General features: G+C 43.4%; 1 protein-coding gene across 3 annotated transcripts in view; it reads left to right on the top strand.

Annotated features, from left to right (window-relative positions):
• Window positions 1-14,256, top strand: part of tars2 (threonyl-tRNA synthetase 2, mitochondrial) — a 44,269-nt gene that overhangs the window by 12,907 nt on the left and 17,106 nt on the right. The window contains exons 6-11 of one of the 3 annotated variants that reach the window (XM_050046053.1): window positions 712-887; window positions 1,139-1,424; window positions 1,544-1,789; window positions 4,005-4,169; window positions 4,309-6,373; window positions 13,753-13,928. In XM_050046053.1, coding sequence (XP_049902010.1) covers window positions 712-887; window positions 1,139-1,424; window positions 1,544-1,789; window positions 4,005-4,169; window positions 4,309-6,296 — 2,861 coding nt within the window. In that variant the 3' untranslated portion in view covers window positions 6,297-6,373; window positions 13,753-13,928. Of the gene's footprint in view, window positions 1-711; window positions 888-1,138; window positions 1,425-1,543; window positions 1,790-4,004; window positions 4,170-4,308; window positions 6,374-11,588; window positions 11,778-13,752; window positions 13,929-14,014; window positions 14,130-14,256 lie in introns of those variants that run through there. The other 2 variants (XM_050046052.1, XM_050046054.1) reach the window with 2 other exon arrangements.

Raw genomic sequence — 14,256 nt, 5'->3', positions numbered from 1 at the left:
CGGGTAAAAGGAAAACAAAAAATCTTCTCAGACAGAAAGAGAAAAGGCAAACTTCTACAAATGTTGAACTATTAAATTTATGATATTGAATATGAGTGTCACATTGCAGATTATCCCAAAAAAAAGACTGCCTGTGGATCTGGGGAGTCACTGCATTGAAAACGTATCAACATGACTGTGTTTCTAGAAAGAGACGTTGCTGCTGAGTTTTTCTTTTTTTTTTTTAGATATTTTTGGGGCCTTTTTAGCCTTTAATGGATAGGACAGACAAGTGTGAAAGGGGGAGAGAGAGGGAGTGACATGCAGCAAAGGGCCACAGGCTGGAGTCGAACCCGGGCTGCTGCGGCAACAGCCTTGTACATGGGGCGCCTGCTCTACCACTAAGCCAACGACGCCCCGAGTTTTTCATTTTCTGATGCGTTGAGCACCACCAATGACCCTTAATTGTTGCTGTTGGTTCAATAAATGTGTTCATGGAAGTCTCAACAAAAGTTTTTGTGCTGGTTATGTAGGAAATAGTCGCGTGACCACCTAAATGCTAATGAATCAGCCAAACCCGTATTATCCAGTTGTTGGTCACAGTCCTTTTAAACGTAAAATATGATCTGAATTTCATTTTGGCTTCGACACTGTCTTGTATTAAACCACATGAAATGTTTATGAACCATGCATTTAACTTTTTGCTTGTTTGTCAATTGTCCCTTACTCCAGATAAGGCAGGGGGGAACAAGTTTGCGAAGGACTTTGAGGATGGCAGTCTGAAGCTGCAGGAGTTTGTTGGCTTCATGGAGAAAGAGTTGAAAACTGGGCCTCCTCTGCTGGAAGCTTTGGGAAACGCAGATATCTTCTATGAGATGCAGTACAAGGAGGTTAAGATTGTGGCCAATGTGAGTGTTTGGTTCAATGATGTCATCACTTTCCCTGCTTAGAGGGTGTCTTGTTTTTGTGGATTGAAATTGAAATAGGTTCAGTGGACAATTATGTGGTACTTGATGGTCTATGTTAAGTTCCACTGTTTCTCACAGACATTTACATCCTTCTAACAACTGATCCTAGAAAACAATATGAATGTTACTGGAGACAGCTGGAACATCCTTTTTATCTTCCCCATATCTCATATTGTTTCCTCTCTGCTCAGGCGTACAATGCCTTTGCCAACCGTGTGGCCAGTCTTAAAAGGAAATTGGATTCCCTCAAGTCGACTCTACCTGGACCTGAGGACTCTCCCATCCCCTCTCCCTCTGAAGACGCCCCCTCTCCCACTGGCTCTGACTCACCCTTCCTGGGACTGGGGGGGAGCAGAGCCCAGGTGGATCCAGAGCTGGATGGCAAGGCCATGGATGAAGGAGAATTACCCAGTGACCACAGAGACACGGAGGACATGGACTTGTCTGATGAAGAGGCTGTTGCCGCCAAAGCAGGGGGTTAGTGGCTCGGAGTGTTGTAATGGGGTGATAACTGTCCTAACCATATAGATCCACATTGGGCTGCCCAGTTGGTGTTGTGATTCAGATGTATCAGCTCTTTGATTATTCTTTACTAGCAGATGACAAGAAGGACAAGACGTCCACTGCTGTTGCCAAGTCAGATGCAGCGTCAAAGCTTCCCACCACACCTACGAAAGCTTCGAAGACCAACGCTACTGCTGCCCCGGCGACCCCAGTGACTCCCACCACTGCTGCCGCTCAGAGCGCCTCAGTAAACCCACTTGGAGTCAATCTGGAGAAGGTGGACCTGGGAAAGATCAGCTCCATTCTCAGCTCTCTCACATCTGCCATGAAGAATACAGGTGCGTTCAAGGGTTGGGCATGGCGGGTTTATTTACATACCACATTTCGGTAACAAAGCAGTTCAAAGTGCTTTTCATAAAACATCAAAAGCATCGAGACAAAGTGCAGAAGAAACGCATTATAAAAGGACATTGAAATGCAACTAAAAGAGCTAAGAGTACAGAAGACAGAGAAGACAATAAAAGTTGTAGTGCAGTGCAAGAAATGAATAAATATTTGATTTAATAAAAGGCCGCAGAAAACAGAAAGGTTTTCAGCCTTGATTTAAAGGAACGAGAGTTGCAGCAGACCTGAAGTTGGGGTAAGATGAGTGTGACAATGATTACAACCTGCAGCAAAAAGCACCTTGTTATACTGTAGAAGTCCTCATGAGAGAAAATGTAACAAATTAATATGTTCTCTGTATGCTCTATATGAAATCCAGAGCATATGAGTTCTCTGGACATAGTAGTCAACATGGAGGTGGCTGAGCCAGTGGCTTGCAGCTAACAGTGCTAAACAACAACAACAGTGCTGACAGAGCTAACTGTGCTAACCTAATGGTGTTAACTGAAGGGTGGGCGTTGTGACGATGCCGTCCTGATATCACGTAACTGCTATATGAGCACAGTGCAAAGCAGTGGCAATGAGCTAGCCAGTGGGATACACACATGCACTGAAATGCACGCACGGCCGGGCCAGCTTACCACAACACATACAGAGGTAGCATGACTCCATTTTCTGCTCAGGACACCATGACTCCACTGTATCTTTATGTAGCAGATAGAGGTTTGCTGCTATATTAATGCTCTGAATGTCGTGTACAGAACTTTTAAATACATGACTCAGTGTGTCGAATGTAGTGGCACTTAGCAGTGAAGTTGAGAGGGCAACCAACTGAATACCTTTCCCCTTACTTATCCATTCCCAGGCATGTATAAGAGCCACTGATGACCTTTACTTTAATTTAAAAATGCACAAGGTCCTGTCTAGAGCCAGAGTTTGTTTTGTCTTTTCTGGACTACTGTAGAAACATATACATTTCGGCCAACAGGTCACCCTTAATAATTTGATTTTCTTTTACCTTGAAAGAGCTTATTCAACAAAAATTATTATCATTTTTACAAGATAATTACAAACAACATTTTTATTGCAAAGACCTTGATATAGTTCAGTCCCTCCAGGATTTCACCGGCTTCTTTCAGATTGTTGCTGCCTAAAATGCAACAGGTGAAGCAGGTGAAGATTGCAGAAATAGTTGCTTTTTTCCCCTCTGTGTAATTCATTGAAAACTGAAGGTTAATTGTTCCAGTGAGAATAAAAACCTCACTGTTCAAGAAGGCTGAATTTTTACACCATGTTTAAATATGTTTTTTGAGACTTTCCCAAACTATTTTTTTAATCACACAGACGTTTGTCTGCAGTTGGTCACGCAAACACGCACACCTCTATCTCTTTTTGATTTACACTAACCTAATGTTACAACTAACCATGCATACTTACTTTAACTCACCTTGATTCTCACAGCACAGAAATGGGTTTAGATGCAACAGCCTTAGTCATGCTGATTTGTCTATTATCAATGCATTTCAGTCGTCCTCCAGTTGTGTTTTCTGGTAAATAAGCCTGAATGTTCTACCACAACATTGCATGCCGTGCAAAACAATTTAACCCCGCTTTCATGCAGAACACCAGCGAACTGACTTGCACGGCCTTTAACAGCAATTTTCAATGGTAAATGTGAGACGTACATGTCTCACAGATCTGTATCTTTGCAATTAAAATGGGAAGTGGGTTCAAAGCGCTGTGCAGAGGTTGCTGTAATTGGTGAAACACACAGGAAACTACTCTAATTGGTCAAATTTGTGGAAAAAATGGCTGTGATTGGACAAAATTGCAATGGCATGCAGAATTTGCAGGGATTGTTTGTCTGAGTTAATTGTTTGCAACATCCTGGGGGCTGATAGTTAGTTTTAAATGTTAGCTATCAGACTAAAGTAAGTATAAAGTTAATGTACCTAAATGCAATGTTGTTTTGACAAACAAAAACTGGGTATTTCAAGATTATGTGCAACATTTTGGATCAGATGGTTGTTGGAATAGAGAGTTGAGAGACCTTAATGGTGTATGAAGCACAGGAAAATTGGAGGTTTTGTGTTTTAGATTTATTTAACAGAGACTTCCTGTGCCTGCCTTTGAACCAATCCCTCTTTGTCTTTAAATTGTTCCCTGCAGCGAGCCCATCACCTCGGCCATCTCCAGGAACACCCACCACTCCCTCTGGCCAGTCAGCAGCTGCCAAAGCGACCTCTTCGAGCCCTCACCTGGCCAGCATCCTGTCACGTGTTGACATCACACCTGAAGGCATACTCAATGCTCTGTCTAAAACAAACACCCCATGTAAGACACATATACAGTACACTTGACGCTGATTTTCACTGAAGAATGTTTATTTATTAAATGTTACTAATCATTTATATTTTTCCCTATGTCATCACCTCTGTCTCACTGACCCCACCCTGTTTCTGCCCTTGTTTAGCTTTGTCCTCTCTCCTGCAAAGTGTGACAAACACCACCTCCGCCCCTCCCACCCGAACCTCCCCGGAGTCATCAGCAGTCAAAGCCCTGCTCAGCCCAACCGCCCCAAAACCAAAACCCACACTGGGGAACAGCCTCAAACGAGACACGCCTGGGAGAACCAGAGACTGGGAGAAAGAGAGACAAATGTCCCCTCCTCCTCCTCCTCCTCCTCCACCCCCTCCTCGTCCCTCAGCTCCTTCTATCTCTCCCCCAAGCCTAGAATCAAAAATCAACAGTTTCCTGCAGGGTAATCCAGGTTTCAGTCTCGCTCTAGGTGATGTCAGTCCCGATGGGGTGGATGGGACCCCAGTGAGAGACGAGGCTGCTGGGACCCCCACCCAGGACGAGATCATGGACACACCTGGGAGTGTGTCAGAATCTTTAGGGTCATCTGGAGGTCATAACCTCTCACCCACAGCCTACCGCAGCGAACCATGGGATGCTGTGATCACTCCGTCAGGAAGCAACAGCAATGGAGACTTTATGGGCACTTCCTCGTCTTCCCGGTATGGAGCCGGGAAGAAGAGCAGCACAAAATCAAAGGATGATGAAGTGAGGAAGCAGGTGCCCTCTTCCCCCAGTAAAGACATGAAGGGTAAGACAGACGGCCAGTCAAGGGTCATGGGAAACAACAGAGGGGTTGGAGAAAGGAGACTCTCGGCCAGCTCTCGTAAAGCCAGCAGTGGCTCAGATGACGGAGGTCTGAGTGGGAAAAGAGAGGGGAAGGAGTCTCCAGGTGGGGGTGGGAAGGAAGGCCAGTACCACCGCATTGAGACACTAGTATCGCCCTGCACTGAAGGGGCACCCATCCAAACTCTATGCTACTCAAACCGCCCACTCGAGGGAGAGCGCATCAAGACGGTAGAGAGCATCCGTGTGATTGGCCGAGGCTCCCGGCGAGGGGGAGGGGCCAGTGGTCGGCCAGGGGGAGCCATGTGGTATGAAGAGGAGGAATACATGGAAGCTCAGCCGCCCTCACCCCGTGGTGTCCCCCCTCCTCTTAACATCGGCACTGAGGACATGACCCCCTCCATGCCCCCTCCTCCCCCACATCTCATCCTCCCACATATCCCCCCTCCTCCGCCACATCCTCATGCACAGCCTCCTCCCCAAGGTCCGTTCCAAATGCCCTACCACACGGAGAACATGCAGACTCCTCCTCCATCACTCCTCCATCAGCATCCTCCTCCTGCATCCCATTTCTTCAGCCCTCCTCCACCGATCCCTCGCCCACCTCCGCCTCCCGTACCGCAGCGCCCTTCCCCTCCTCACCATGCAGTGCCCTCTGCAGTCATGGTGGGGGGAGTGTTGGTCCCCGTCGACCGTCCCCTTTCTCTTCTTCCCCCTGTCAGACCTGATGGTGTAGAGCGAGGCGGAGGAGGGCCCAGAGGAAGCAAAATGGCCCCTCCACCCCTTATGTCATCGTTGCTAGGCGAGCCCCCTAAGCTGCCCCGTCCTGGCACAGTTAAAGAGCCGTTTGTCCCCCGCCATGCACCCCCTCTCCACCACCCAGGCAACCCCGGTGTTCCTCTACCCTTACTGGGCAGAGTGAAGGAGCCCCTGCATCTACCTCTTCCGCCCCCCTCTCCCACATCCTCCACTCCCTCTCCCTCCACGCCTAATTCCCCTGCAGTCGACACCGCCCCCGCTCGCCTCCCTGCGCAGTCCGCTGGCCCTCCTCTCCAGAAACCCCCCACTAGTCCTCCAGCTCAGCCCCGCAACCAAACCTCCAACCCAGTTCCCCTCCTTGCCTTGCCCACTCCTCGACCCCCAATCCTCCCAGTCCCCATCCAACAGAGACCTCTGATGCGAGGCAGAAACCCCTCTCAGCAGTTTAACCAAGATCACCACAAAGGGGGATTTCGGGGGGGCAAGCGGTCCGGTCCTCCCTTCACAGGTGGTCCCTTCCATTCGCAGAAGAGACCCTTCCTACCCCCACGCTACTGAAGCGGTCATCTAACACATGCTGAACGAGAAGTGCAAGTGCCCTGCAGTGAAGTGCAGAGTGTGTGTTAGCCCTGCTGGTATGAGCCCAGATATCTTTACTCTGTCAATTAGCTTGAATTAAAACTACCTTAGGTTGTGTGTAAATAGCTGATTAAATCTTCATGCTTCAGCGAGGTAGCCAGCCTGTCATCTCACACTGTATAGTGCAGCTATGAGGTTATCAGTTACATAGTGCAGAGTGTTGTGTAACAACCCTCAGTCTATTCTTTTTTCATACACCGTAGATAAAAGTTTCATTAGATCTGGTGCCATGACCTTAGGAAGACGACACAGACAGTTCAAGCAGGAATGAAACTATACTTTATTTAGAGTTTGCCTATCTGTGTGATGTTGGGTTACTTTACCTGAGAGAGAGCAGGAGAGTGAAAGAGAGGTATGGGTCTCACTTAATACATAAGAAACTAATAACAATAGTTTGACATTTTGACAATCAGTTAATTTGCTTCTTTACTGAGAGTAAAATGAGAAAATCAGTACCATCTTCATATCTGTCCACTAAATGTGAAGCTCCAGCCAGAGCTGGTTAGCTTAGCATAAAGACCAAGAACAGAACAGTTACTCCATTTCTGCCCGAGGCCAAAAACAATCTTACTACTTACACCCCTAGAGCTCACTTAACACATAACGTGTTTGTTAAATCTGTACAAAGACTGAAGTGTAAAAATGATAAGTTGTGGTTTTACGGGAGATTGAGTGCCAGACATTTCCTGACAGAGTTGTTAACTTGTTACACTCCGTTTCTATGTTCAGCCTGAAATTGCGTCAACTCTCATTGATTGTGAGCACATTTATTGGCACACAGAGCTGTCAATCATAACGGCAAACCCTCTTTGTATAGCATCAAATAACTACTTGAAACCAAACTAAACCAAAAAAACGAACGCTTGAATAAACATCAATGTGATAAGAATTACCTGAAGTGACAGGAACCATCTTTGGAAAAAAGTTATGTGACGTGTACGTTGACCTTCAAACAAGGTTTGTTACCTGTACTGCAGCCATTCACCAGACGGCGATCGAGATGATATTGCTTCATTTTTTGGGAGCGTTCGTGTCATCCATCTTTGTTATACAGTCTATGGGTCTGATACATTGCTTGACATTAGCTTGACAAAAGCTTGACAACGGCATTAGTCCTGCCCTGGTGCTCATTGATCATTTATTATTTTGACGGCGAAACTGCTGTTTGATGTCATGAGGCCGGGCGGATTTAAAGGTCCAGACCCAGGCAACGCCAGACACATTAGTCTCTGCTGGTTGCATCACAACCTTGAAGCAACAAGACTCCAGGAAGTTGCTGCTCCCAGCCACAAAAATCATGCAGATTTTGTTACCTCCAGACAGAACCAGGCTGGCAGTCTGCCCTAGTTTCCAGTCTTTATGCTAAGCTAAGCTAAACAGTCTCTTGTCCCTAGCTTCATATTTGAAAGACAGACATGTTGTCTCACTCTCATCTAGAAAGCCAGTAACCATATTTCCCAAAATGTCAAATTATTCCTTTAAAAATGTTCGATAAAAAAGTTCCAAAGCGTTCTCTTCTTCCATGAGTGCATGGGTGTGTGCTGTGTGTCCTAACATGGTATCTCTCATTTGAAGTGATGAGACTTCGTGCTGCAGCGAAGGTTAACACTCTTCCCTTTCTCCAGAGTACCTACTGTATATAATACTCTTCTCTTACTCACTCTTTTTTTCCACCCTTCCACCTCTCCCACTGTATATTTCTAAGCTTGTAAATATAAAAAACTGAGATGATACAGCCTTTTTTTCTCTTCAAGCTCTTGTTTCTGTTAACGAGGACAATGATCGTCGCTCTCGCAACCCCGTCTTTACTGTGATTGAGGCCTTGGATAAGCTTTAGCACCAGAAGAATTTCTCTGCAGTGTCTGTCGCACCCTTTCTGTCCTCCTTTTGAAACCACCACGCAGAAGAGGAGGGCGAAGATATTTATGTCTTTTTTTTTATTCCCAACACATATGTCTGCCTGTGCGCGCTTCAAGTTAGACTGAGTCATGAAGATGCTCGGTAGTGGATGGCAGGCGGCGGGGAGGTATTTCAGTTTTGAACCACACTTGCTAGACTCCAACATGTACTGACTTGAATAAAATCCAGAGTTTCAATTCAACTTGGGGGGGGAGGTATTTTATTTGGTCACTATTTACCACTTGAATTGCGCTGTTGTAAGTTATTTGCGCTGTTCAGCTGATTTTTTTTTCTTCTGCCTGTTTTCAGAGGAATTGTTTTCATATATTTACACAGCTGCTGCCATCTTCACATTGCATTAACATTTAATGCCCTTTATTTTTTTTGCGCTGTATTTTTCTACTAGACAGAATTGGCAATTTCCCGTTTGCAGCAGCGCCCACAGATGGTATCAGGGGGGCGGAAAAAAAACATTTGAGCTAATTAGGATTGTTTTGAAAATGGTTTATTTGAATACTCCAGTTGTTTTGGCCCCTTCCTCTGTTTTGTTTCTTTGCTAATTTCATGCTTTTGCCCCCTCTGCTTACCTTGTGCTCACGTGGCTTCGTCCAGAAACACTTGTGCACCTCTCAACACTTCTGAGAGTAAATCAGAAAAGTTGGCACAATGGCAGTGATCCTTCATCTTGTGCAGGAATCACTTCCCTCTGGTCTACACTGATGTAGTTTCCCCACACAGTGAGAGGTGCACGTCAGGTGTTGCTGCCCAAAGCCTCATGTCTCCTATGTTTGTCCGATCATGGAGTATGTGTCGTCTCCTGTGCTCATTTACAGCTCATCAAGATACACTGAGCACCTGCAAGCACGTAACGTTAGATACATTGTAGAAATGTAACCACAGAGAGCGTATTTGTCACTACAGTGTTAGCACATCATCAGAGTTCTGATGTTTTACTGAATGTTATACAAGTCTGTTACCACGTCTGTAAACTGTGTCTTCTATCTGATCACTGAAACAGCTAAGTATCAACGCAGATCAGTTTGTTGTGTGGATTTGCACAGAGAGAAAGCTATATTGTTATAAATAATTATCTTCCTAAGCACCTACCAAGTTCAACATTTCAGTTGTCCCTGTAAATAACCCCTTCTTCTGTTTCCTCTTTGACAAACTGAGTTTGAAAACTGACTGAAGATGTGACAAAGCTGATGGTCTGTGTATATTTGACAAGTTGAATTGCTCTTACTGCTGTTTTCATCAATGATGCTATATCACCGGTCTTTGAGTGTCCAATCCTTTCTGGTGTGATGAACATGCACTCATTCTATTGTCACAAGTAATATATGCATACTTAAAGAGGTGAATACATCTTTTTTTTAAAAATCCTTTATTTTTTGTTTTTACACAAACATACTGCAGAATCCATTTTTAGTGCTTTGATGAAGTGACTTGCATCCATTTTCTTCACATATTTAATGTATGCAGCATTTTGATTGGTCACACCTTTGACTGTAAGCAGTCGGTGCACTGATTTAATTCAACCAGGGAGGTGATTTGCTGTTTTCTGACTTTTTTTCCCCTCTTGCTAAAAACTCAACCTTTTCTCTCATAACCTCCTCGAGAAGACTATTTCTTGTTTTGTTTTTTTTTTGTTATTTTTGTTTTAATTGTTCCTGCACATTTGCACACTACGATGCACACTGTTGTTTGGAAGAAGTACATTTCAGAAATGCCATTCAATAACTTTCGTCCACTTTACACAGAGGTATTGACCACTGCAGTTCATGGGGCGCATTTGCAGAGTTCACTTACAATACATCGCAACATAGAGACTGTTTGATGACCCAGTTTTAGTGGATCAGCCATAACCTCAGTCACAACATCAACGGAATAACACTTATTGAACACTTAGTAGTAAATAATAACCTTTTAATTTACTTAATTAATATAACCTACGGATGAATGAAGTTAATGCACTCATTTTGTGCTGCATCTTTTCAGCTACACCTGACATTCAAAGAGAAATGCCACTATTATACAGTAAACAGTGAAAATTGTGACATCTCGTCAGTTGTACGGCCATATTATGTCCTTAATGTTAAACTCTGATACCATTCGGCAAAACTACCAGCTTTCCTTTTTAGCCAGCTATCTGACAAGTTAGTAGCTTCTTTATACACCAAATGTCTGCATATTTACTTGTGTGCTATCCACTATATTTCATAGAGATAATGAAATAATAGCAAATACTAAAGGTGGTCACACATCAAAGTTTATCAGTTATTGGGTCCAGCCACAGCGAAATGGTCTAGGTGTGTCCAGATAGTGATAGGTGAGATAAAAACGTAGCTGAATGCACATTTTTAAAACAATTACATACTTAAATGTACTTTAATATTGATAATAGATGCACTTCTTTACTATGTAGATGGGCCATATTCTCTTTGATAGTGCTGTAGCTCCCCCAAGTGGCAGTTCAGTGGTACTCCAGCTCTTAACTGAGACACCTACATTTCCATCATGTACCACTGTGGACATATCCTTCTTAAAATGGTCAATAACAAAATATACTCACGCCTGTGGTCCAAACTAACTATTAATTAGTTGTTAACTTTGTAGTAGCAGTGAGTTTTACAGTTATTACTTGTTACATATAATATTCAGTGATCAAAGCAGATGTTAATATTTGACTTTATACACTGCGTCTTTGTTTTAATTGGTCTCCCGTGGTATACTTTAAAGTCTCCAATATTTGAACAGTGGCTGCAGTGAAGATGGTTTCCATGAGGGTAAAATATTAATTGCATTAAGTCAGATTTTCCTCATTTACTTGCTGATCTAAAAGACTAATGCTTCGGGGGCTTTAAATGCAGCTATAGTTGACAGCAGATGGCTCTAATGCGCAGCTCCATCATGGAGCACATCCACCCTGCTGCTCAGCCCTGTTGCCTGTCGTGATGCTCTAACGTGAAGTCTCTGTGTTTAAAATACTTTGGGGTTGCACACCAGTGGATCACTGGAATCCAGTTTAGGTGATGTCCTGTGATAATGGGCGCGCTTTTGCCATGCGTCACCTGTCGCCAGCTCCCAGAGTACGAACTGTTTCTTTAAAATCTCTGCGTATTTTAATCCTGAATCTGACTTTGCATGGCTCTAGGTGTTAACACCGAGCTATCAGCCCCTCTAACAACTGCAAATGTCCCGTATGTGCAGCTCTTGTGTGGATGCGCGCTCTGGTGCGGTGTGGACAGCCCAGGCGCGTGGACGCAGCTGCGTAGTAGCGTCATAGGGTTACGTCCTCGGCGTCACCGCTGCTGTCCTAAACTGTGCTTCCGGTGTTATGGCTGCTCGCAGGGAAGGGTGACAGTAATGTGGGGTATTTGGGAGATGAGCGGGTGTGTATAGGCAGGTGTGTTCAGGATGGCGGTGACACAGCTGTTTCGGCTGGTTGTCTGTCGGTCGGCAGCTCGTGCGACGCTTCGCGCGCACAGGAGGTACAGCAAGGTGCGCGAGCTTGTCAGTACTGCAGTACGGCTAACGTTAGCTAACAGTACAGTGTGTTGATAGCCGGAGGTGGCTGTTTGTTGTTTTACAAGTGTGTGAAGGTGTTTTGTGCTTTGATAACCAAACTACCTGTCCAGTTAAACCTTATTTAGCTCTAGTTTTATTGCAATTATACAGGATATGGTCTGGCCCTTGGTTTTTGGCAGTGGTGAAATGTAACTAAGTACATTTACTGAAGTACTGTACTCTAAGTACAGTTTTGAGGTGCTTGTACTTTACTTTAGTATTTCCATTTGATGCTACCCTATACTTATACTCCACAACACTTCGGAGACAAATATTGTACTATTTTTTACTCCATTACATTTATTTAATAACATTACCTACTAGTTACTTTGTAGGTTTAGAGTAACACGAAAATATAATCAACAAAATATCTATTATTCTAGGCTTAGCTACCCTGAAATTGTGAGGTAATTAGCTTCATCTTTACTAGCTGCAATATTAAAGTGATAAACATAGTATTGCACCACTTATCATACAGTAATATCATATAAATTATTTAGAAATTGGCCATTCTGCGCAATAACAATTTTACTGTGGGCACTGCAAGTGTATTTTGATGCCAATACTTATGTGCTTTTACTTAAGTACAATTTTGAAAGCAGGACCTTTAGTTGTATCAGTAGTATTTTTACAGTGTACCTAAAACAATATTTTACCTCCCCAGTGAACATTTGTATGTCTATTAGTCCACCCACGGCACATGTGCATACCGTGTTACCTTGAATCCGTGAAGAAGATGTTTTTCTCACATGCCTCTACAGAAAATAGCAAATACATTGATGTATTAACTGATTGGGGACCACATTTAACAACAGCAAAACTATTTTAAAACATCCGTTTACAAATTCTCACACTCATGCCACCCATGCAGCATAACGTACATCTCATTTATCCAGTCGTATGCTCAGTACTTCTAAAACACATACATTTTTGGTAAACAAATCTTTTTGAAACAGTTTCACTATCTAGCAAAAGGTATGTGTTTGGGAAGCATTGAGCATACAACTGAATAAATGAGGCTTTGATTATACTGCATGAGTTTTGTGAAAATTTGTAAATTGATGCTTTGACATAGTTTTGCTGTTGTTAAATGTAAAGACATGTATTCCGTGGAGGCATGCAAGAAACGCAGAGGTTTTTTTTTCACGAATCATTTTAACGCAACGTTCCTTATTAATATTAATTCGGCATACAATATACATTTTGTAGGTGAAGTATCCGTTAAGTAAAAGTTCTGAATACTTCTTCCACCTCTGGTTTTTGGAAATACCCAGATTGCAGTATATATACAGTACATTGTTCTGTATGAGTGACATGGTCCCTACCAAACCCTCCACTTCTTTTCCCTGCTCTCTCTTATTTGGTTCCCATGTGGTTCCTCACAAAAGAAGAAGTGAAGTTGTCACATTTTTTTCACTGAATACTTTCAAAGTCATAATTTTGGTTATGGCTGTCAGTATTTCATATACAGTTTAGTGTAAACTAAGAGTCGGTGAGATGACAATCCTCAAGATAATGTGTTTTAAAGGCATTTAATTTATTATTTTTTCCATTCACTAAATTCACTTAGGGATGAGGTATCACCTCACCATAGTGCAGTCATTAAGCTGAGGAAAAGACAACACTGAATCTGTATCACATTATTTCAAGATAATATTGATATAGGTGTATCAATATACACTGCTATCAGTTTATTGGGTACACCTAATTAAAACAAATGTAGTCTAAATCAACAGCCCAGCAGTAAACCCAACTGTCTTGAAGGTCATTTTGTTTGGTTTGGGTTTAGAGAGGTGTTTATTTAACATCATGGCTACTTTAAAGGCGATAGTATGTGTAGTGCTGTTGTATTGCACTTGTCATCCTCTTATCTTTAATCCTGATCGACATCTTTCTTTTCCATCCGCAGGTGTGCCCAGCTTCATCTGAGCGACTGCACATCTTTGAGTCCCTCAGAGAAAAACAAGGCCATAAGAAGAGAGCTGAAGCTACAGAAGCTCGCCTCAGTATCCGACTGGCTGACGGCCGGACAGTGAAGGGAACAGCTGGCATCACCACACCTCTATTTGTCGCTCAGAGTTCTCGGTAAATACATTTATAGATGCATGTTCTCTTTATGTGTTTGTTCTTATTTATGTGATATAATGGGGTTATTGCGTCTCTCCTTGCAGGGTGAAAGGAGTGCTGGTCAGTAAAGTGAACGGGGAGTTGTGGGAGCTTGGGCGGCCTCTAGAGGCAGACTGTGAACTACAACTGCTGGGGTTTGACACAGTTGAAGGAAGACTGGTAATCACACTTGTTTTAAACAATGCTTTTGTGTTCTAGCTTGGTTGCATTACCTTTGTGGTGGATCTTAAAAGCAAAACATTTATGTTAATTTTTTTCTTCTCCCAGTCACTCCTCCTTTACTTCA

This window comes from Epinephelus moara, chromosome 6 (assembly GCF_006386435.1).
Source record: "Epinephelus moara isolate mb chromosome 6, YSFRI_EMoa_1.0, whole genome shotgun sequence".
Lineage (NCBI taxonomy): Eukaryota > Metazoa > Chordata > Actinopteri > Perciformes > Serranidae > Epinephelus > Epinephelus moara.
The sequence above is the reverse complement of the archived record's forward strand: the minus strand, read 5'-3'. Positions and strand labels throughout refer to the sequence as shown.